Source organism: Ailuropoda melanoleuca, chromosome 8, assembly GCF_002007445.2.
Source record: "Ailuropoda melanoleuca isolate Jingjing chromosome 8, ASM200744v2, whole genome shotgun sequence".
Taxonomy (NCBI): Eukaryota; Metazoa; Chordata; class Mammalia; order Carnivora; family Ursidae; genus Ailuropoda; species Ailuropoda melanoleuca.
Genome location: NC_048225.1, coordinates 85,259,999 through 85,284,720, shown reverse-complemented (window position 1 = coordinate 85,284,720; position 24,722 = coordinate 85,259,999). Strand labels below are relative to the sequence as shown.

Here is a 24,722-nt window from a genome sequence, read left to right as displayed (position 1 = left end):
GTCATAAATGAACCAAGCCCTGTATTCCTCTCACAAAGATCGTTTGCTCTGTGTTCTCAGAGTCCCCATTTAAAAGGTTCCACATGTGTGACATTACATTGTTCAAATTCCTGCACATCTAAACTTGAGTAGGATGTGTTGTGTTTGCCAGGGCCACCAAGCCTGCAGGTCACTTTCGTTCATTGGATTATGTGACACACCAGTTGTCCTTTGAGATTGCAGACTATGTAAACTAAAAAGTGACTATTGTAACAGATCTTTATCCATAAATCTTTTCTGCTTAATGTCAATTTTGGAGTATATAAACATAAGGAGAGAACATAAAATAGATTTGATGAAGCATCGAGAAAATCTTTTAAAAGAAGCCTGGGGGAGGCTGGAGGTGAGAACTCCCTCTCACTTCTGCTGTGCATTTTTTAAAATTGGGTGAAATGGACATAACATAAAATTTGCTGCTTGAACCACTTTTAAGTAGCACTAAATACATTCACATTTTTGTGCAAACGTCACCATCATCCATCTCCAGAACTTTTCTCATCTTGCAAAACTGAAACTCTGCACCCATTAAACACTAACTCCCCATTCTCCACCCCTCTGCCCCCAGCCACTGACAATGACCAACTTTCCGTCTCCATGAACTTGACTACTATGGGTTTGGTAGAAGGTCTAACCTGACACGATCAGTACTGTAATTAAGAGAGGAACATTGTCATGTACTACTGTTATTACCTAGAGGGTTTATGGTCAATATATTTCAAAGGTTTTTAGAGTTAAGCACTTTCTCTTTCTTTGCAGTGAGTTAAAATCTATTTTTTTTTAAAAAATATCCTGAGGTTCTTATAATTTAGCTTTTTAAAAGTGATGATGTCACGTGCTTGGACAGATGTGATTCCTCGCTCTTTCCTCCCGTGGGGCCCCAAACACAATTTTAGTGAAGACTACAATAGAAGCTCCGTCCCTTCTCGCTTCGGTGCCCCCGCCCTCATGCCCCAGCTCCAAATTTCGTTCCTAAGAACCGCCTGCCCAGCATCATACTCTGAGTGGGATTAATGTTGCCGAATAGTTGAGGCAGTCAAGTAAAGGAGGACAAACATTCATTCGTTCTTTCCTCAGACTTTTACTGAGTGCCTCCCACTGTCACATACTGCCCACAAACGTAGATCAGACACTATCACTGTCTCTAAGGGGCTTCCATTCCATTAGGTTGAAGCATTTAAAACAACCTGTGGTAAGGAGAGAGAGAGGTGGATAAACAGATAAGCCGAGGCGCCAATGCAAGAGCAGTGAGAGAGAAGTGACCGACATTTTGTCATCATGGTGGCTTTTTGTGGGGGGTTGCCTTTCTTCACAAGGCTGATAAAGTGTACCATCCCACCTTGACTTGCTTCTGCAGCTTCTTATGTTCTAGTCTCTGGACAGAGTTGGAGCTGTTTGGCTGATAAAGAAGCAGGAGAGCAGGTGGTGGTTCATTAATTTGGACAAGAAAGCAGCTTGCCGTTGCCCCTTGTCTCTCCTCTCCCTCCGCAGTGGTCATTAAGTGGAAGCCTGAGAATTTTGCAGAGCCGGGTTGAAAGTCCTGTGGTTCACAGATTATTAGCTGCAATCTCTCATTTGCCTCACATTTTGTTGGAAGCTGGACTTTCCTGCTCTGTGGAAGGTGAAACCAAAAAACTCTTAATTCATTTCCAGATTACAGTATCCTTTCAAAGAAAATCCCTCAATAGACAACTGCGTAATTTGGAGGAGAAGTAATAGAGCTTCCTACAAGACAGAATTATGATAGACGTAGTCGTGGCCAGGCAGTGCTTCTTTGGAGACTGGGACCCAGGGCAACAGAACAGTGAGCTAGGGATGGAAAAGGATCCCACGTCATCAGTTCAGGAAGAAGTCACTGCTGGGGAGAGGACATGACAGCAATTTGTCCTCGGACTTGAGCCCATGGAAGTTAAAAATTTAGGCTCTCTTAACCCAGTTTTTTAAAAGCATCATGATAACACTCCAGCCTGGTCCATTTAAAGCATTCCCCTGGACTGTAGTTTCCTCTGGACCACGTATAAAGGGTATTTATTTAAGGAAAAAGCTGTCACTTAATTGTGTAATGTCCCCTTACTTTGGTCGTGAACACCTGTCTCAAGCCTAGAACAAGGACTCAGGTAGAGATGGCAAACAAATCTAAAACAAAATCATATATGATTATATAGAGACAGTGCTGGTAAACTAGCTCTCTGGGGGGGGGAAGGGGTTGATTTATACTGTTTGCCTATTTCCACAGTGTAATTACTCCCACAAAGGCAGATTTCAAACTACCAACTGTTGGCTAACAAAATTCCTGAATATTTAACATCTGTCTCTCCTAGTAAAGGCCGGCTCCAGCATACCACTATACGTTTGGCCAGTAGAAATGTCCTTTTTTAAAAACTTATATTTGAGTGCTTGCCAGAGGCGGGAGGGTGGAAGGTACACAACATGGGTGAAGGGGGTCGAAAGGTACAGACTTCCAGTTATACAGTAAATAAGTTATGGGGATGTAAAATACAGCATGGTGACTATAATTAATAATACTTTATTACGTATTTGAAACTTGATAGGAGAGTAGACCTCAACAGTTCTCATCACAAGAAAAAGAATTGTAACTATGTATGGTGATAGATGTTAACTAGACTTACTGTAGTGATCATCTTGCAGTATATACAGATATTGAATCTTTATGTCGTACCCCTGAAAACTAATTTAATGTTATATGTCGATTCTACCTCAATTTTTTAAAATGTAATTTGAATGCCTTTGGAGAGGTACTCACCAAAGGCTGTCCTTATCAGTTATACCTGGTCCATCTACTCCCTATTGCTTACTCAAGGTGTATCAGCTATTCACATTACTCGCCTGGCCTTGGCTTGCTTTGGTCTGGGAGGTACAGATACTGTTTTTCACCAGTGCCCGTGGGGTTCTTGCCTGTGTCTTTGAAACCGGGTCACTTCCAGGCTTCTCGTCTCATCTTTTGGTATTGAAACACAAAGCAGGTGTTAAAGATTTTGTGGACTGCTCTTACTCTCACCCTCTTTAATTTATATAGATTTGGCTTTTTTAAGAATGCACAATATCGGGGTGCCTGGCCGGCTCAGCCGGTTGAGCGTCATCTGCCTTTGGCTCAGGTCATGATCCTGGGGTCATGGGATCAAGCCCCGCATCAGGCTCCCTGCACCTGCTTCTCCCTCTCCTTCTGCCCTTCCTCCCTGCTGGTGCTCTCTCTCTCCCTCCCTCTCTTAAAAAAAAAAAAGTCTGTTAAAAATAAAAAAGAATGCACAATATTTATTGAAAGAGATGCCTATGTTCCTGTCCCATTTTGGCCAATAACTCTCTGACCTTGGGCAACTTAGAAATTGTCTCAGAGCCTCTGTGTCCTTAATGGTTTCCTTAATGTTCCCTGGGAATGCTTGCCTCATACAGTTGTTGCGAGGATCAAATAATAAAAAGTTAGAATAATAACAATAACAGTAATTGCCAACATCTGTTGGGCTCTTACCACACGGCAGGACCTGTGCATGGCCCTTGGTCTGTCCCAACATAATCAATGCCTGCAGGCCCTGGTGTGGGGTCTTGCACCTGCCAGGGGTGTTGTCAGTGAGAGCTATTATGTTTACTGGTGTTACTGTTTTTGCAGTTATAAGACGGCATGGTGACAAAGACTAGAGAAAGCTACATTTCTCTATTGTCAGATTATCACGGAAGCATCAGTTACAGACATACATAATGACCTCATGTAAGAAACAAATTAAACACGGTTATATGTGTACTTGAGGAGTTTATCTTCTGGAACAATGACTCAGAGAGGGAATAGGGACGGAGACAAGCACATCAGCATACATACAAGTTGTTCTGTGTTGTTTCATTAGCCTCGGAATGTTTTCTACCAAATGACCACTGGACAACAGATGTGGCCCTCAACATTTGTGAGATTTTGTTTCAGTATTCCCCTTGAGAAATGGGATAAAGTCTCTAATATTTCTATTACGTTTTATCTGGAAACCTTGGACGGTGGTAAAAGATACCGTTTCCATCGTGTTCACATGGGAAGTTTTCACGATGTCATGGTATTTGCCAGAAGACAAGCAAGATTTTGTTTAAGTCCCTGAGAAAAGTGGAGGCCACCTTCTGTAGGAATCGTATGGTCCGGAGCACTCTTGTTATTTGAACACAAATTTAAGGGAAACGTTAGCCTAAAACACCGGCTCTAGTCAGTGAGCACTTGAAGTGTTTACAGAGAGGGGCCTGCCGACAGAATCATTTTTGTTTCTAAATGAGGGGGAAAAAATTCTAATTCAGTAATATTTCTGTGCGTCATCGTAACAGCCTTTTTAACAGTTAACGTTGAAAGAATAATGCAGTAAGTGGTGAACAACGTGGAGCTCGCCACCACCAACCTGGGTATTTATGGCTTGCAATTAAATGTCCAAGACAGCAACATTACAAAAATCCGAACGGCGTTGTATTTCAACAAGTCAGAAGTGAAGATAATATGCCTTGGAAACATTAGAAACTCAGAAAGTGGGTGACTGATGCTGAAAATTCTCATACCAGATGCACCTGGGACGTTTAAATTGATGAACTGTGAGTGTGGAAAAAGTAGTATTTCTAAATTCATATAATTTTGTATACAATATGTGGTTTTAAATATTTGTGTAGCTGAATTAATATTTATTATAAGTCCATCGCCCAAAGGTTTCAACTACGTTCCTGAAGGATTGATTATGTATTTAAGCTTGCCAGTTTCTGAGGATCTTGTCTTTGGAGGAATGGGGATCATCTCATATTTAGGCCCCTGTGGTTCATCAGAGCTCTTAGACATGGGGCCTGACATATTTTTCTCACAATGCCGGCCCCACCCTTCCCCCAGCCTACCCCCCCAACCCCGGCCCTTTTACTCAGGTAGGAAAAGACTTTCACTTCAGGTGAGAGGCAGAGAAGGAGGCAACAAGCAAGCTGTCTGCAAAGACTCATTTGCCTCGTAGGATCTAGAGTGAGAAGAATGGAGAAAATGGGATCAAACATTCAGAAAACATTTTACATAAGGCAGACTTAGTAAACTAAAGCCTATTGTACCACTAGTAAGTCCTTCACTGGAAAGTCTCCTAAAAGAACCTCAGAGAGATGAGAAATGACAGCAGCAGGGAACGCAGATCATTGGTTCTTAGCTTCTCCCCCAGCTTGATGTCAGGCTGCCGAAGGCGGCCCAGGCCCATCATTGTCCCACTCGCCAGTAAGTGCTCAGTTGAGAAGTCTTATGGAAAGGTACACCAGCTGCGAAGGCACGTGTGGAAAAAGATGAGTATGGGAGCTTTTCTAGAAAGTCTAAGAGACCAAGGAGGTAAGCAAATAAAGACAGTCCTGGTTAAACACAACTCATTAAAGCATTTCAGAATCAATTCTGTTTGCAAAGTTTAGAATGAAGATATTTCTAGCCACCCATTTCCCCGAAAAGGAGGTGGGGGTTGGGGAAGAATAGTGCTTGCCTTTTATTGGCTAAGTACCATATTTCAATTTTAAAGAGCTTTTTCCAACCCAGTTGCTAGTTACAACCAACCAGCCTTTTCCTAGCCTTGGGCTAAAAGTTATATCAATAATGGAACAACGCCACATTTGATTATTGACTGTCAAGACTGTGTATAGAAATCTAGTGACTGACTCCACATTGTAAAATAATCGTGCCGTGACGGGATTGACACTTGTATTAGCTAGAAAGCCTGGGGGCACTGTTAAAACATCCGCTTCCCTTCATTTACACCGACTTCTGGTGGGAGAGGTGGCAGAAGGGTATAGAAGAAAATGTACAGGGAGGGAGCTAAATTTAGAATTAGCCAGGACTAATTCTAGAAGTGATGGAGAAATAATAAAAGAAAGAAGAAATCTGTTCTTTTCCAACAGTCAAAACTTAGAACTCCCGTTATGTGAAAACATAAAAAGATTTCTTTAAACACACTTTTTAAAAAGAGAAATCCATGCAACAGAGAATGTGCATGTTTTGTAAATATGTCCAGTAATAGAAAAAAAAACTTTTTTCATGCAGAGAGCTCATAGGCAGAATAAAAGATGTGGTCTCCTGCCAAGTCGGCACTGGACGGAAGGCAAGCTAATCAGTGTTTTCCTGAGATTCTTGAAAATGGCCCTAACAGGGAAGACTTTCTTGCCTGTTGAGTCACAGCGTTGTAAGGATTGACTCCAGAGTTGCCATAGGGTCCTGGAAAAAATGAAATCAAGGTGATGAGCAAAGGAGCAAGGGAACATTCCTTGACCACCTGGATCCAGTCATCCTGGAGCTCAGATCCACGCGTGTGAGGTAAAGCAGTGTCCCAGGCCTTCAGACAGGTGGTCTCTCCAGCTACAGCGCCCTCACTTGCCTCTCTCCATGAATGCTGGTTGGGCTCCACATGGAGAGACTATGTGATAAGTAAAGGCTATGGTCTCAAAAATAGTTGCATTCTAACATATCCATTCAGAAAGACTGCATTTTTTCCTAATTTCTTCTGACTGTTCAGGCCATCTAGGTCTAAGCCCTGAAGCTTATGTTTCATTCCCTTCAAGAAAAACACAGTTCTGTCCAGCCCGTTGCTGCTTAACAGCCATATCACCTTTCCTTTGCTTGCCCAGAAAGGTACTGTCGCTTGGAGTCGCCCCACCCATTACGCATACGTAGCAAGGAAGAAAAAACAATTTTTTGAAATCCATATTTCACCCTTTTAATCAGTAACCTTGAAGTTCCTTTATTTCTCCATTTGGCCACCACCATTTCCTGTTGTCAGCTCAGCCAAAAATCTGGCTGTCATCCTTGACTAAACCTTGTCCTCCTGTACATTCAGATGACCTCAGATTTTATCAGTGCTTTTACTTCTATAAGTATATATATAATGTTATGTTTATATATATTTATTTTATTTATAAATGCTTATATTTTAATGATATATAAATGCTATATTTAGTATTTGTGGTTTTTCATTCTCTGAGATTTGCAATTGCTCCATGAGGGCAGGGATCTCCTTTGTCTTTTTCTTGTTTCCCTCAAAGGAAAGCAAAGTGCTCAGCGTGCAGGAGGCACTCAGTAATATTTGTGACAATTGTCAAATGCATTTCCTCATCCTTATTTCCGGACGACTATCTTATTAATACAAGCTATCATTTGTGATGCACTTCCTGTACAACAGGTAACCCAGTGAAGGAGGTACGACTTCTGTCCCCGTTTCACCACTAAGGGAACTGAAGCACACAGGTTACATAATCTGCTCAAGGTCACACAAGTAGAAAGTGGAGAGGTCGTCTGACTCAGAGCCTATTCTCTTGTTATCCACTACACTGTACCCCTCTGGTCTTAGTTAGCTTTCACGGACTCTCTGCTGATTTACTGGCATAGCTTCCCAATGGGCTCTCTGCTTCCATCTCTGAAATGTTTTGCCAGAAGGTTCATAAACTTAAGTAGTTCCTCCTTATTTCAAAGGAAAACCCAATGTCCAAGCATGAGCCCTCCACCCCTGCCCACCTCACCACTTGTCTCATATGCCCTCCTGGCACCTCGTGCTCTCCCTGGCTCTCCCAGGCTCTGTATGGTTCCAAGTACTGGTCATGTTCTCTTCTTTGCCTGTATATGTATACATTCTTCCCCTTCCAGACTCAACCCTGCCTGGTTCCCTCTCCAGGAAGCTTCCCTGACCTCCTCCTCAGAGTTAAGTGTTATCTCAAGTGCTTCCACCACACATACTTCTATCATTTCCAAACATCAGTTCACTTTCTGATTTTTTAGTGGATGAGGATCATATCTGTAATACGCTGGCACAATCTGGCACACAAGAACCATTAAACATTGATTTAGTGAAGAATGCACCAATAGATTTCTCTACTGTGGTTTTCTACAAGTACTTGTCAATCCATGTTTCTATCCCTACATAACCTTTCATTGTGAGCCATGGACCTGGTTTGTCCTGACAGGACTGAGTTTTGCAGGTGTGATATGCTGAGTTCTTCACTAGGAAAAGATAGAGTCAAGAATGACCCCCTCCCCCAAGATGTCCACATCCTAATTCCTGGAACCTGTCAGTATGTTACCCTACGTGGGAGAAAGGACTTTGCAGATGTGATTACATTAAGGATCTTGACAGAGAGATTATCCTGGGTTATCCAAGTGGGCCCAGTAGAATCACAAGGATCTTTCTAAGAGGAATGCAGGAGGAACAGGGTTAGAAGAAGAAAACATAAAGATGGAAGCAGAGGTCGAAGATCAGAAATGCTAAGCTCTGACTTTGAAAATGGGAAAAGGAGCCATGAGCAAAGGTAGAAAAGAAGCTAGAAAAGTCAAGGAAACAGATTCTTTCCTAGAGCTTCTAGAAGGAAGACATGCCCTATAGACCAGTTTTAGACTTCTGACCTCCAAGTTTGTGTTCTAAAAAATCCATTAGTCTGTGGTAATTTGTTAAGCGACAGTAGGTAGCCAATATAGATTCGGTACCTTGAAATACAATAGTGTGGTAATAAACACCTATGAATGTGGAGTGGCTTTGGAATTGGGAAGTGGACAGAGACCAGAAGAATTCTGAGAAGCATGGTAGAAAAAGCCTAGATTGCCTTGAACAGTTAGTAGAAATATGAATATTAAAGAGTCTGCTGGTGAGGGCTCAGGAAAAAGTGAAGATTGTGGAGAAGAAAACCTATATCATCTTAGAGAATGTAAGTCATCACAAACACACTGTTGGTAGAAATATGGACATGAAGTTTACCCCTGGTGAGTTTCCAGTTAGAAACTGGAGGAAAGGTGGCACCTGTAATATGGTGGCCAAACACATAGCAAATCATGTCCTACAAGGATGTGGAAAGCAGAACTGGAAAACAATGAACTTGAATTTTTATCTGAGAAGATTTCTTAGCAGAGTGTTGAAGTCACCGACTAGTTTTTTCTTGCTGCTGATAGTAAAATGTGAGAGCAAAGAGATAAATTGAAGGAAGAATTGTTCATCAAAAAGGAGCCAGGGGGCGCCTGGGTGGCACAGCGGTTGGGCGTCTGCCTTCGGCTCAGGGCGTGATCTCAGCGTTATGGGATCGAGCCCCACATCAGGCTCCTCCACTATGAGCCTGCTTCTTCCTCTCCCAGTCCCTCTGCTTGTGTTCCCTCTCTCGCTGGCTGTCTCTATCTCTGTCAAATAAATAAATAAAATCTTTAAAAAAAAAAAAAAAAAAAAAAAAGGAGCCAGGATGTGTTGATTTGGGAAATTCTTAGCCTGTCCAGATTGCAAAAGATGCTAAAACTAGCAGATTCGCTCTCAGGAACACATGCTCTGGAGAGAAGGCCAAGGGTGTGGCTGAACGATCTTTTGCTAATCCCTGGAAAAAATTAAAAGGTCAGAGTATTCAGTCCCACGGATGACTCTTGGAATAGATGAGACGTGTACGCCCTCAACCATCTCAGCAGAAGCCAGAAATAGAGATAGGATTGTCTAGGAAATCTCTGTGGAAGAGCCCCTGGTAATGAAGTGAAGCCCCATGACATACACAGGAGGCCCCTGGAGTTCTTGAGGTGGTTATACCACCGGAAAGACTGCCAGTTTGGCCCGAAAGGCACAGCAAGAGGGTGAAATGAAAGAAGGGTGTCACACTCCCAAACTTCTGCAGGCAGGAAACAAGCTGGTAAAAGAGCTCAGCTGCAAACATGTTGCTACCCATCAAGAAAAAGAAAGAATGACCACAAGGCTAGAGCCGCAGGTCCAGAGAGCAGAGTCTTAATCCACAGAGGATTATTACCAGGCCTTGAAAGCTCATGGAGCTTGCCCAGTTGGATTGTGAAATTGCTTGGAACCAGTGACTCTTTTTTTTTCCCCTTCTGTTTCTCCCTGTTCAAATAGGAATGCCTATACCGCCACTTTATGCCTGCCCAACCATTGTATTTTGTGAGCCGGTCCCTTGCTTTCCAGTTCCACACGTTCACTGACGGAGAGCAATTCTGCCCCAGAATAGATTAGACCCAGAGCCTCATTCGTACCTAATTTAGATTATTTCGGTAATGACATTTAGGGACTTTTGAGCCGATGAGATTTGGCTAATACTTGAGACTTGGGTTGATGCTGTAATGGGTTGAGACTTCGGGGTACCTTGAGGTGAACCTGTTTTACATGTGAGTGAGGTCTGAATCTTTAGTATGAACACAGGGGAAACACTGTGGTAGGCCAAATAAAACCTGCCCCCAGAGATGTCCACACCCTAAGCCATGGAACCTGTAAGTATGGCAACTTACATGGGAAAAGGGACTTTACGGATGTGACTAAATCAAGGATCTTGACATGGAGAGATTTTCTTGAATTATTTGAGTAGGCCCAAAATAATCACAAGGATCCTTTCAGGAAGGCGGTAGGAGAATGCAAGTTAGAAAAAGAAGATGTAAGGACAGAGCAGAGGTCAGAGAGGAGAGAAGATGCTACAGGGCTGCTTCGAAGATGGAGGAAGGGACCACGAGCCTGAGAGTGTCGGTGCCTCGTAGAATCCGAGAACGACAAGGAGACCGATTCTCTCCTGGAGCCTCCAGGTGAAGGCAGCCCTGCAGCGTGTTCTCAGATTTCTGACCTCCAGAAATATAATACACGTGTGGTTTTAAGCCTCCACCTCTGTGTTGACTTGCTTGCTGCAGGAACAGTGAGACACTGACAGGGCAGATTTTTCTGGGCACTGACAAACTTGGAATTAAAAAGCGTTGTGGGTGTGTCCAGCAAGTTCAGGAAGGCTGGAGGCTGATTTTTTGGCTTGCACAGTGAGTGCGAGAAAAACAATCGTGCCTGTAAGAAAAACTGGATCATTTCACTTTTTGTTTTCAGTTTTGACATGGGCAGTTTCCTCAACGGAGTGAGGAAAACCTGTCAAGATTTTGGTTCATCATAGGAAAAGTTTAGCAACTCTGCGTAAATGGTGACTTTTTATTTGCTAAAATATTAAAGCCATGATGGGTGATAACATTTCTTCATTCTAATATTTTATTAACTTTGATCAAATATCCTTTTATCTCTCTGGCTGTATTTTTACCCACTAGAAAAATCTGTTACAAAGTGTGTTTATTTTGTGCTAAAGAGCTCTTAAATGCAGTCTTTTAGGGGCCGCAGTCCATTGATAGTTAAATTCCTAAAATCTTTGATCTTGTTATTATGGATGACAGTGAATATGATTGGCATTTCTGTGTGTTATTTGATGGTTGGAGAGAAGTGAGAAATGGAAAATTCAGGAAGTGTGTGAGCGTGGGTGTAGGTGTGGATATAGGTGCAGTTTTCTGGGGTGTAAACCCAGATTTTGCCTCCCATTCCGTCTTCATGTATCCAGGTGGCATGTAGCCGATTCACTAATGCTTATCCACACAGTCAGCTAACCAAGTAGTTTCAGCTTTGTTGTGAAGTCTAAACTCAAATTTCAGCCCAATTTAAACTTTCAGTATTTAAGTTTCTTCCATATTTCTGTGAATTACACATAATTTAGCTCAAATAAGACACTTGACACAGTTGTACATCAGATTATTCAGAAAAGATTTCTATGATTAATGTTAGGTGGTTCTGTGATCAAGAAAACACTTTTTTTTTAAAAAAAATGAGCATCATGGTATCCATTAGGGCTATTCATAAGCATTCCAATTTTGCTCTTTCCAAGCACGTAGTAGGATTACACTTTCTCCATTCTCTTAAATTTACATGCTGTTCTCTGACTTGCTTTGGCCAAGTAGATATGAGCACTTAACTTTTGCTCTGCTCTGGCCTTCCGTCCTCTGCTGGGATGATTATGACAGCACGTGCCAACATGGGGCCTCCACGAGCCTGAGTCCCTGAAGGATTAGGAGCAGAGCCCCGCTGCCAGCTCGCACTAGACAGCATATGCAAGACGTAAACTTGTATTTTATTGAACCACCAATATTGGGGATTGTTTTTTACCGTAGTATGATCGCCCCTATTCAAAGTGATAAAGCGTTGGGCAAAAAGTGAATACGGTTTTTCCAGATGAGTTCATTGTCTGGCTATGTATGTAATACTTCTTTGAAAAACTCAGAGATACATCATCTTGTGGAGAACATCCTCAACTTACAATTCTCCGTGTAATTTGACAACATTATGTTAAGAGCTTGTTACTTTTAAATACTGACATACTGGCACAGTGACTTAATGACTTTGTTTTAGATTTGTTGGTACACAACTAAATCTGTTCCAAGCAATTTCTTGCAACTCTGTTTACTTTTTAAAGATTATTTTAAATGTTTACAATCTACAATCTACCTCGAGAAACAACTGTGCAAAATATATTAGGTCTTTAAAACTGATTTGCCCCACTTAACGTTTGCTTGATATCAAATGAGGTACGAGGCTATATTTTAATTTATAGAAAAACAATTTGCATAAAGCTGATACTTTCCGTGCCAACCTCATCACTACTAAATTCTAACAAAATACTAGTAACTCTAATAATCTCCCTGGACAGGAAATTATAAATGGAAGTGTTGAGTTCATGAAATTATGAAGCTACAGGTTGGTCTAAGTCCACAGCTGCATCTGGTAGCTTGGGCCTGGCTATTTGTTAATATCCAGAAATTCTGGTAGATGGAATGTGTCACCATCATTCAGAAGACAGAAGCTAAAATTCCTTTATATTTGAAGGAAGTGGTATCCTATCCCATATTAATGCCATATGAGAAATCCCATATAAAACATCAAATGAGGGGTTTTTTTTTTTAAGATTTTGTTTATTCATTTGAGAGAGTGAGAGAGAGAGAGAGAATGAGCAGGGAGAGCGGCAGAGGGAGAGGGAGAAGCAGGCTCCCCACTGAGCAGGGAGTCCACTGTGGGGCTCTATCCCAGGACCCTGGGATCATGACCCGAGCCAAAGGCAGACGCTTAACAGACTGAGCCACCTAGGCACCCCAAGGTTGTTTTCTCAGAGAGTACATCCTATGGGTTACTCCCTCAAAGTTGGAATGATTATTCATGTATTTTATAGCTGATGTCTTCCTATTTTAAAGATATGTGTACCCCTCCCCACATCTCCTAATTATAGTTAAATTATTTACCTTTCTAGTTTTGATGTTTTATATGGGATTTCTCATATGGCATTAATATGGGATAGGATACCACTTTCTTCAAATTTAAAGAATTTTAGCTTCTGTCTTCTGAATGATGGTGACACATTCCATCTATGAGAATTTCTACTTTCTGAAATGCAGTGGTTCAAATGTACGCACACACATACAGTCTGTGTGTAGGGGGGACCCTTTGCAAATTCATACTTAGTGCTTTTGGGTCTTTGCGTAGCTCCCTCACCGGCAGTCCGAGAGGCTAGTACTCCAACCCCCACTACTTTTTTCTAGGCCTCCAGCTTCCTGCATCCATCTGGCCCCTGGGATTTCTTTATAAGACCAAACTTCCTCCTATTGGGCCCAGAAAAAGAAATTGAGATCCCTCCCCACGTTTCCAACCCAGAAACAGCTCAGGGAGCCTCACAGGGCTGCAGCTGTCTCGATCTGCTCGGACTCAGTGGGACGACACAGGCAAAGAAGTGATGGGTGAAAAGAAGTTCCATCCCTTGCCAACAGGGAGGGTGCTTTCCAGAATCTTCTGGAACGCATTGTGTGGCTCCCTTCAGAATTCAGGAGGGGTGGGGCGCCTGGCGGGCCCAGTCAGCGAACGTGCAGCTCTTGATCTCCGGTTGTGAGTTCAGGCTCCACATTGGGTGTAGAGATTACATAAAAATAAAGTCTTAAAAAAATAAAAAGAATTAAGGAGGGGAAGTTCGGGGGAATTTTTTAAAGAAGCTATCAGTTTCTCTTAGGGTTCTGACTTTCCCTTTGGGAGATGCCACCCAGGGATTGGGGAGCAGCAGCATAAATACAGTTGGTTTGACTGTCTCCAGCCTCAGAGAAACTAAGAGAATGGTAAGTTTACTCTAGACACTGACAAGTGTGTTCTGTTCATAAAGAGAGAGAATTATTCCAAGCAAAGGAGAAAGTTGTTTGATTTGCTATTTAAATAAACTTGTCACTAGCTGGCTTTAGTTTGCAAATATTTTTTGAGAAATAGATACTTTTTTCCAACTGATAGAGCCCCTAAGTATAAAACAGGTTAAAGGGGTTGCTGCTCTGGTGGACCTCCCTATGGACCCCGACGGCAGCTCTGCAGAACCCCAGGGGAATCCTAAGCACAAAGGTATTTTTTTCTCTGAAATAGAACTTCTCAAACTTTTTTGAGTTTAAAAGTCACCTAGGACTCAATTTACTATGCAGATTCCTTGCGTTGCCTGGATGGCTCCATCGGTTAGGCTTCTGACTCTTCATCTCAGCTCAGGTCTGGATCTCAGGGTCATGAATTCAAGCCCTGCGTTGGGCTCCACACTGGGTGTGGAGCCTACTAAAAAATAAAATAAAATAAAATAAAATAATAAAAATTAAATTAAACTAAATTAAATTCAGATTCCTGGAACTCGATCCCAGAAACTCATACTCAGGAAATGTTGGGTGGGGCCTGGGATTCTGTATTTTAACAAGCATCCCAGAGGATTCTGATATCAGAATGGATAGATCATGAAAAGCACTGCTCTGCAAACTGCTTGCTGGGGGCCTATTCAGTGGCTTTGTCTTAGTCCCACTTGGTTCCAGGTTTTTTGGGTACTAGTTTATAAGTGTCAAATACCGATAAAATAGGTTTTTCTGCCAAGGAAAATGATATCTTAGTTTCCGCTTCCATCATCTCCCAAATTCTCTGTTCCTATTTCAGGAGCACCCCAGACAAGGCATGACTCTTGGCTCTCTGTTGGGTCTGCTAAATCTGAGGCTCCCAGCAGCCTTGTCCTGTCAGCCCTTCTGGTTTTGTTTGCTTGTTTCTTTGCCTTTTTTTTTTTTTAAGCAGATCTCTATAAGCCTCCCCTTCCCCAACAAACAAACCCAGAAAAGAAGTTTAGTGATGTTTATAAGCAAATATAAAACTGACTTCTTGAAGCAAGTATAGCTAACTGGTAAGCAGTTAAATGCTCTCACGTAGCAAGGTGCTGGGTATTCTGAGGGATGCAAAGAACAAACCCAAATAAGTCACGTTTTTAAGAATAAAAAAAGCCCACAGTGAGACACCACTCGAATGGCAATAATTGAAAAGACACTATTAGGTGTTGGCAGGGATGTGGAGAAACTGGAACCATCATGCATCCCAAGTGAGAATGTAAAATGGTGCAGCCACTTTGGAAAACAGCTTGGTGATATCTTAAATAGTTAAATGGACACTTAGCATATAATCTAGCAATTCCACTTCTAGGAACGTGCCCAAGAGAAATGACAACATTCACAAAAAGACTTATATGTGAACGTTCATAGCAGCATTATTCATAATACCCTCAAACTTGAGACAACTCAAACGTCCATCAGGTAGTGAATGTATAAACAAAATATGGAATATCCATACATTGGAATATTACTTAGCAATAAAAATAAATGAAATACTGAAAGATGCTATGATATAGATGAATCTCAGAAACATTATGCGAAGTGAAAAATGCCAGACACCAAAGGCTATACATTACAAGATTCCATTTCTATGAATCTATGAAAGGCAAATTTGTGGAGACAGAAAGCAGATTTGTTATTGTCTGGGGCTACAGAGAGTAGAGAAGAACTGCAAATGGGTTTGAGGAAACTTTCTGGATGATAGAACTGTTCAAAAACTGGATTGTGGTGATAATTTTACAGTTCTATAAATTTACTAAAATTACTTAATCATATGTTTATAGTGGAATTGTATGGAATGTAAATTTTACCTCAATACGGTGGTTAAATATTTTTTAAATAAAGCATATATCAAATTAAATAATTGATAGTTCTTTTCTCGGCAAAGGAAGTAGAAAGACACTAGTCAAAGTATGGCCTGCAGACCTGGGTTCCCTAAAACAGTCTCAGGATGTCCTCGAGCTCATTTTCTTAACAATACTGAGAAGTAATTTGCCTTTTTTGCCATATTGACATTTGCACTGATGGTGCAAAAGCAATGGTGGGTAAAACTGCTGGTGCCTGAGCACAAATCAAGGCAGTGGCACCAAACCTTAGAAATAGTCGTTGTATTCACCCCCACCATGAGCTTGCAGTGGAAGAATACGTTCCATTTTCACTTAAGAATGTCCTTGACAAAGCAGTAAATTTTATTTAATTTTATTAAGTCTTGTGCCTTGGGTGCATAGCTTTTCAATAGTCTATGTAATGAAATGGGATGTAGGCATACATAAAGCATTTCTTCTGCACACCCAGGTAAGACGGTTATTTCAAGGAAGTACTTGTGCAGTTGATCGAGTTGCAGGCTGAACGAGTGGTTGTTTTTATGCAACACCATCTTCTCCTTTAGAAAAAAAAAAAGCCTGACTAATTGTAGATACTCAGACTTAGGTATTTGGCAAACATTGTCTCAAGAATGAATGAAGAGAACCTGTCACTTCAGAAAAAACAATTGGCAGTATGGGTTGCCGGTCATAAAATTCAAACATTAAACCAAAATTAGAATTTTGGAAAATTTTATACCACCATGAGCTTGACAGCTTCTGTCAGGATTTTCCTAATGAGATTGATGGTGATTTTAACAAATGTGATTTTTTTTTTCATATTGTACAAGAAAATGTGTCAAAATTTGGAGAATATGGGCAAAAAGGATCTTGTATACTAGCGTTTGAGAACTGCTGGCCTAGCGGCTAATAGCGTGGACTCTGGGAGCATTCCGCTGGGGTGGAAATCCAGACTCTATCACTTATGGTCTGTGTGGTCTCATCTCTTGACGCCTCAGCTTTCTCATCTATACAATGGGAATAAAAATGGTTCCTATCTCAGAGAGGTATTGTGGATATAAAAATGAGTTAATATATGTCAGTATTTGTGAATATTAAAATGCGTTAATATATGGAAATCACTTAGAAATAGTGCCCGACTTACATAGTAAGTGATCATTGACTTGTTATTATGATCTTGGTGAGTGGTAATTTGTAGAAACAAATACATCATACATACCTAATCAATAGACGTCTCTCTGTAATTATATATACTTTCTTTTCCCTTTTTTGTAACGGGGACACCTGAAGCTGACTTTGCCCCCTGTGTCATTCCTTCCGCTTCCTGACAGTGCGCGCCTGTACGCATGCGCAGAGGGACGGCTTGTTCTGGGCCCGAGTACCCTGCGCCCCATCCCCACCCCCAGTCCCTCGAGCCCTGTTGTTTGGGGTTTCCTTCTTTTCCTTGCAACCACACAAAGTGTTTTTAAGGAAGATGCGGTGAGGCAATGTAATTGTGAAGGGCACCGTTTAATAAATTGACTAGACACAGAATACAATTGTGCGTCGTTTACAGTCTTAGAGGCCTCATTCCTGCCTCACGATGTTTACAATTACAGTGTCTCAATCAATCAATAAGTAAATAATAAAATTACCGTGTACCATTTAGGCTCCGTGTTTGGTAAATTATGTGAATAGAGAAAAAGCATGAGACTCTGTCCTGTGTCCATTTTCAGTGCTTAATCCAAGCAGACAGGAAGTTTAAAGGAGAAAAAAAATGACTGACTTGGAACCTACCTCTGCAGTCCTTCAGAGACTAGGTTAGGGCTATTTTTATCGTTCACCGTTAGAAAGAAGTTCATCATTTGTTGACCTTGTTCACTCGTGCTACCAGTATTCAACGCGTAACTGCCAGGAAGCGCCGGGCCCCCCGAGGCTCCGAGGCCCCCCTGGTAAAGAGGGGACTGAGCCTTGCGCTCCTGGAGCAGCTTTGTGAAAACTAAGGTAGTTCATCTGTTGTTGCCTGGCTGTATCAGCAGAAGGAACAGCCTATATTTTATACCTTTTACAAGTGTATGAAAATACTCTTCAGTGTAATGTGAGGCAAAGAAGGTAAGACAGACCGCAGAAGAATCGTAACTGTTGTTTGTGTTCCTGGAAGATCACAAACAAAAATTACCCTGTATTTTGGAGTCCTGATGTTATACAGATCAGCTCACATTTGAGGGTAAACAGCAAACAACCACAGCGTGTAAGTCACTGGAGTTTCACTGGTCTAAATGACTTCTGCTGTCCTGAGAGAAATAGGAACTCGCGAAAGAGTTCATCCGGGGACCATCTGTTTAGTGTGCCATCCCACATCACCCTGCATGTGGTAAGAGCAGTGGGTTGGCCCACAGGAGTCTTTATTCCTTGCCCTCGCCTGAGTCTTTAATTATCACTACATGTCAGGTTCCTTGAGTGGATATCGTCACCTGTTATAAATAGGTTTAGAATAGTCTGTCCTTTCATTTCAGGGGTGTGTTTTCAGAGCACATAGCATCCTGAATATTTTTTAAAGATAGTATTGTCTAAATACAGAGCAGTACTATTATTGAGCTAGTATACCTACTGATATACTTACATTTTTTTTTAAGATTTTATTTATTTGAGAGAGAGCACAAGCCGTAGGGGTGAGTGGGGCAGAAGGAGAGGAAGAAGCAGACTCCCCACTGAGCAAGGAGCCCAAGACGGATCTTGATCCCAGGACCCTGAGATCATGACCTGAGGCAAAGGCAGCCGCTTAACCGATTGAGCCACCCAGGCATCCCAGTATACTTGCATTTTAAGATTTGAGAGTGTTTCTTTCCCGTGCGGCTTGTAAACTGAGAATAAGAAATCAGATCAGACTAAAAGCCAAAGGAGTACTTCTTGAGTATAAGTTAGTATTGAATGTTGTTAATTCAACTATCTCAGTATTTGTTATGGGTGGGATAAATTAGTTATTGTTAATCATGTTCTTGTCTCTGTCACTGAGAGGGCTTCATGCAAACCTCATGTCTCAATAACCGCAGTTGTCTTTTATAAACAAGATGCATTGAAGTCCGTTAACCTGAGCACGTAAACAATGTCTATAATTACACTACTGCTGCTCTTTGGCACTAGAATCTTCTCTTTGATTCTCTTACAATTTTTTCCTAAAAAACACCTAAACATCAAAAATTAGTTGCACATAATTTTCTAACAATAGTTATAGCTGTTATAAAGCTAACTCTTCTTTTCATGACAGTGTTCCCTGTTAAAGTGCTTTTCAGTTTTACCTTACAGTATGACCTCTTTGCAGGGATTTTTGTCCTTGTGAAGTGACCCACTCTGGGTCTCAAACAAACCTACCATTTCTGTGATGACAGTTCATGCCAGTGCTTCATTGCTGATTCTCACCTTGTCTTTTACATGTGTGTTTATGTTTTTCAGGAAAAAAGTGCCAGTTCAAACGTAAGACTTAAAACTAATAAAGAGATTCCAGGATTAGTTCATCAACCCAGAGCAAAGTAAGTTCTAATTCCTATTTTCCTTTTTTTTTTTTTTTAAGCTAATGTTGTTTTCAGAGTGAGCTCAGTTTTGCCTGCCAGATAACCAAGACTTATTCTAAAGCTTCAGTGAATTGAGACACTGTGGTTTGGTCTAATGGAACAGCTAGAGAGTCCCAAAACAGACCCATAATAAATGACAGAACTGACATTTCAGATCAGTTAGAAGAAAATAAAGGGGGGAAAAAAAGGAAGAAGAAAATAAAGGGGAATATCTTTATGACTATGGGGTAGGGAAGAATTTTGAATTTCAAGTCACAAAAGATGCAGATCTTAAGAAAAATGATTCATTAATATGACTGCATTAAAATTAAGAACTCCCATTTATCAAAATTTTCTGTAGGAGAGTAAAAGGAAATGGTGGAATATATCTATAGTGCATATAGTTGACAGTAGTTGGGTTTCCAGGCTATGTGAAGTAATTCTATAAATCAGTAAGTACAAAACAGAGGGCTCGTTGAAAAAGAGGCTAAAGATGTGAACAACCGGTTCACTAAAGAAGAAACTTGAATACCTAGTGTCTAGGGAAAATACTGTTTTGAACCACAAGATTGGCAAAAATTTAGAAGTCCGACGGTACAAATGGTTGACCAGGATGTTCAACAACAGGCGCTCTTCACAGTGAAAATATATACCGGGACAGTTACTTTGGAAAACAATTTGTATTTTCTAATAAAATCGTACCTGGACATACCTTGCCCACCAACAACTCCCCTCTCAGTTGTGTAGCTTAGAAAACCCTCTCCCACTCATGCCAGCAGACATGGTTGACGGGTCCATGGCAGCACTGTTTACGTGAGCTCTTAAAGCTCTTGAAGGCAAAACCTGAATGTCCTTCAGAAATATAATGGATGACCAAAAATATGGCATATTCTTAGGATAGGAATTCTACATATTAGTGAAAATGAATGATGTATGACTGCACATATCAAGATGGAGGACAGTCATGAAGGTAAGGTGAGTAAAGGAAGTAAGTGGTAGCAGCTGCCAGCGTATAGTTTCATTTATATAAAGTTCAGAAACAGGCCAAACTAATCAGTAGGTTATATATATATGTGATAAAACAATAAAGACAAGCAAGGAAATGAAAAGGCATTAAACTTAGGAGTGGTTCTTNGAACTAATCAGTAGGTTTTATATATATATATATGTGATAAAACAATAAAGACAAGCAAGGAAATGAAAAGGCATTAAACTTAGGAGTGGTTCTTTCTCACGGGGTGGAAGACAATGGGACCAGAGGTTCTGTTTCTTAACCTGAGCGGTGATCACGTGGGTGTTCCTTTCATTGTTATTATTTAAAATTGTACAAATAACATTGTATGTTTTCTGTGTGTTATGCATTGCACGATTAAAAAGTTAAAGGGAATAATGAGTATTTGTCTAGATTGTTCTGGAACGGGATCTACCTTGGCAATAAAACACACTTCGTGTGACTTGGAAGCTGTCTCCCTCTTCCTCCAGAAGCTCTGTTTTCCCGAGGCTACAGATCTCTTTTGTGGTATTCCACCTAAATAACAAATTCCCTAAGGGTGCTGATTGGACTAGTGCAGCTGATACGGTCACACCCATCCCCCCAAGTAACCCTATTACATCTACGTAATACGAGTTCCATAAATCCAGGTCATAAGCAGAACTGTTGTGTTATGTCTGGTTCTTCCCAGAAAATGGAGACAAGAATAACCAAGTTCAAATTAATCACTTTACCCTGGCTCGGTGTCTTTGGGGGTGCTGAAGGTGGTTAGGACTCTACAGGGTGGTGAATGAGCTCAGGGATTTAATTGTTAACTTTCAAAGAAAACTGGACATTTTAAAAATCCACTTACATTTACATTGACAGTGGAATGATAAAACCGATTTTTGCACCTTTAGGGACACGTTATGCCGGAATCACAACCTCCCCCATCCACTTCATCGGTAACCACTTTCATCTACATTTATTTTATCTGCCTTGAGGGACAACAGGTATCTGATGATAGAACCAAGTGATCTTTTCATCCAAGCCATTCGATATATGCTATTTTTAAAATTTTTTTAAAGATTTTATTTATTTATTTGACAGAGAGAGACAGTACAAGCAGGGGGAGCAGCAGGCAGAGGGAGAAGCAGGCTCCCTGCTGAGCAAGGAACCCCCCATGGGGCTCGATCCCAGGACCCCGGGATCATGACCTGAGCCAAAGGCAGACGCTTGGCCAACTGAGCAACCCAAGCACCCCCAATATATGCTATTTTTAAATGTTTCCCTTCTCTCTGAGTTCTAAGGAGAGACTGCATTAAGGAGAATTTCTTTTTTTCCTTTGCTGTAAATACTTATGGAACTTAGACTCACTGAAGCAGCATGCGTTGCTGACCGGCATGTGCTGAGGCTTTCAGAGAGTTGATTAAACTGACTCGTGTGTTTACATTAAAATTAGGAAGAAAATACTCTGTTGTGTGTGTGTGTGTGTGTGTGTGTGTGTGTGTGTGTGTGTGTTTTCAACTATGAGTCAGAACCTTGGGTTACTGGAATTCAACTACGGAATCTTCCTGGAAGGCCATGAGGAGTGGTACTTTTCCTCTTTACTGACACAGGATCAGGGAAACTATTATTTATCCTGCAGTGTATAAAACAAGATGATGGGTTTCTTTTCCGCAGAAGTGGAAGGGCAATCCCACACGTGGTAACAGAAGATTTAGGAATAATAAAGGTAGACAGGTAATAAAAGGCAGAAGTCTCACGCCCTCATTTGCTATCACGTACTGAGCACAGTCTTACCTTGTGCTCTCAGGCCAGTGACTTAACATGATTGGGCTTCAATTTTCTCAGATTAAAAGAGAGGAGAAAAATCCTCTCTCATAGGGCTGGGGATTAAATGAAATAACATATGCCCAGTGCCTATCACAGTGTCTGATGCTTGGTAAGAATGCCTTAATGGTTAGAAACAGCCCAAATGCCCTTTCACAGGAAAGGGTAAAGGAGCCTCACTGCCTTCACACGTGGACCGTTAGCAATGAAACAAATGCACCGGAGCAACACACAGCGCTGGACGGACGTGAGCAATGTGCTACTAGAAGAAAGAGTAGGCCCTGGAGGATTACAGAGAGCACGGTGCACTCTTCGTAAAGTTAAAAACAACTGGGTCAATCATCTGCTTTATAAAGTACGTGTGCGGTAAAGCTCTGTAAAGGGGTTGGGCGCGTTGGTCCCCTTGAGTTGGGGGAAACACACGCATGGGTGGGAAGTAAGGTAGCTCTAGGGTGTTGTCAAGGTCCTAGCTTCTGGTTTTTGTTTTTGTTTCCTNCCCTTTCACAGGAAAGGGTAAAGGAGCCTCACTGCCTTCACACGTGGACCGTTAGCAATGAAACAAATGCACCGGAGCAACACACAGCGCTGGACGGACGTGAGCAATGTGCTACTAGAAGAAAGAGTAGGCCCTGGAGGATTACAGAGAGCACGGTGCACTCTTCGTAAAGTTAAAAACAACTGGGTCAATCATCTGCTTTATAAAGTACGTGTGCGGTAAAGCTCTGTAAAGGGGTTGGGCGCGTTGGTCCCCTTGAGTTGGGGGAAACACACGCATGGGTGGGAAGTAAGGTAGCTCTAGGGTGTTGTCAAGGTCCTAGCTTCTGGTTTTTGTTTTTGTTTCCTGGATGTTTATTACACTATTTAAAAATATATATATTTGACTAAATAAAGGTGAGCCGCGCATGAACTGCTAGCGAGGTTGTGTCGTGAGCGAGGCTTAGGGTTAAAACGCCACTTCCCCGAGGTCCAGTTGAGCAATGATGATGATGATCATGAAAGAAAGACCTGTGTTCAGGCCAGGATTTGGCAGGAACTCCCTGAGCGATGCAGGTGAAGTATTAGGGCGTCAGGACCTTGCCTTCTGATACTTTTGTGGCTTAGGTTTTTATTATCAGGAAACTCTTTTTAAGTCACTAAAAATAAAAGCCGTAATACCTTTCAGCTCTCAAGCTCATTTTGCCCACCCTTTTCGTTCCTTTGATGACTTGTCATTAAGATTCCATACTGTTGTCATCCCTTGTCTCACGAAGCTGAGGAATCACAGAAGAGCCGTGGATGACTCAGGACTAACTCACCAGAGCTCTGCCAGCGCCCGCGGGGGGCACGGGAAGTGCTGGGGGGAGCACTGTGTTTTCCGCGGCTGAGTTCATTAGAGAGAAATACGAATTACTGAGACTGTCAAGTTTTATTAGTTAAATCAAGTACCAACATACAGGCTCTTATAAAGGATTTTTTAGACCTAATTAATCTTAGCATCGAGTATTTGTACTTTATAAACTGAATCATAAACAATTTAATTATCCGTGTCTGTTATCTTGAGGAAAGTTAGAAAGGCCANAAAGATAGAAAGGCCAGTGTGCTTTTTTTCCTCCCTCACCACGTACAGTTGCCAAAGTGTGCATCAGAACGGGTTTAAGAACGGAGTTGTTACCTACGGACTGTTTCTCACAGTGCAGTTTGGACTCTTGAAGGTAGAAACCAATATTAATGCCGTTGCATCGATAGAGTTTCCACGTGAGAAGAGAACATCCATGTCTATCTAGGCGGCAGTCCGTGCCGATGGGGTAATTTATTCAGCCCCCCAGAGTAACACTGCTGCCTCTGCCCCTGGTGAAGGGGTATCAGGGCTTGTCCGTGAAACGAATCCACAGAGAACGGAGGAGCGGAGTGAGCCTCGTGCTTGCGGGTCACACCGTCCGGAAGGTACAGGCAAGAAGGGCCTCATGCGGGCCTTTCTCCGACTGGCAGCGTCTGCCACGCTTCGGGGACAACGGAGCTTCTCGAAAGCTCGTTTGGTGCATCAGGAGTTGATAATAAATAAGTCACCCTTCCATTAGTCTTTTCTGGCTAACACCGTCCACATACGGTATGTGGCAAGATAGTGAATCGGTCTGGCAGGAGGCACGTCTTGGCAGGTTTTGAAATGAGACAGAGGGGGCAGGGATGTTCTGATGCTCTCACCCAAAGAGAAAGCAGGTGGCATTTCCGTGTCGGGGTATGATGGTGGAGTTGCCCCAACTGAAGGCCGCCGCCTAGGTTTGGTTAGAATTGTTTCCCAAAGGGCGCACATGAAACTGAAAATGGTAGAGTTTGCTTCCCAGACACGGTACCCTCCACCAGAGTGAGGCCGCTGTTTGTTCAGGATTCAGGTGGGGTTGCAAATACCCTGTCTTGACTAATTAATTCTCAGTTAAGTGGCTTTTGTTCGGTTTGCTTTAATCAAGGAATGCCTTTTTTTTCAATGGTTTCAAAGTATGTAGTTAAACTACAGAGGGGCGCCTGGGTGGCACAGCGGTTAGGCGTCTGCCTTCGGCTCAGGGCGTGATCCTGGCGTTATGGGATCGAGCCCCACATCAGGCTCCTCC

General features: G+C 41.9%; 1 protein-coding gene across 1 annotated transcript in view; it reads left to right on the top strand.

The window, feature by feature from the left end:
* The window catches only part of C8H1orf21 (chromosome 8 C1orf21 homolog), a 151,007-nt gene that overhangs the window by 94,340 nt on the left and 31,945 nt on the right, over window positions 1-24,722 (top strand). The window contains exon 3 of the mRNA XM_002920847.4: window positions 19,237-19,313. Coding sequence (XP_002920893.1) covers window positions 19,237-19,313 — 77 coding nt within the window. The remainder of the gene's footprint in view (window positions 1-19,236; window positions 19,314-24,722) is intronic.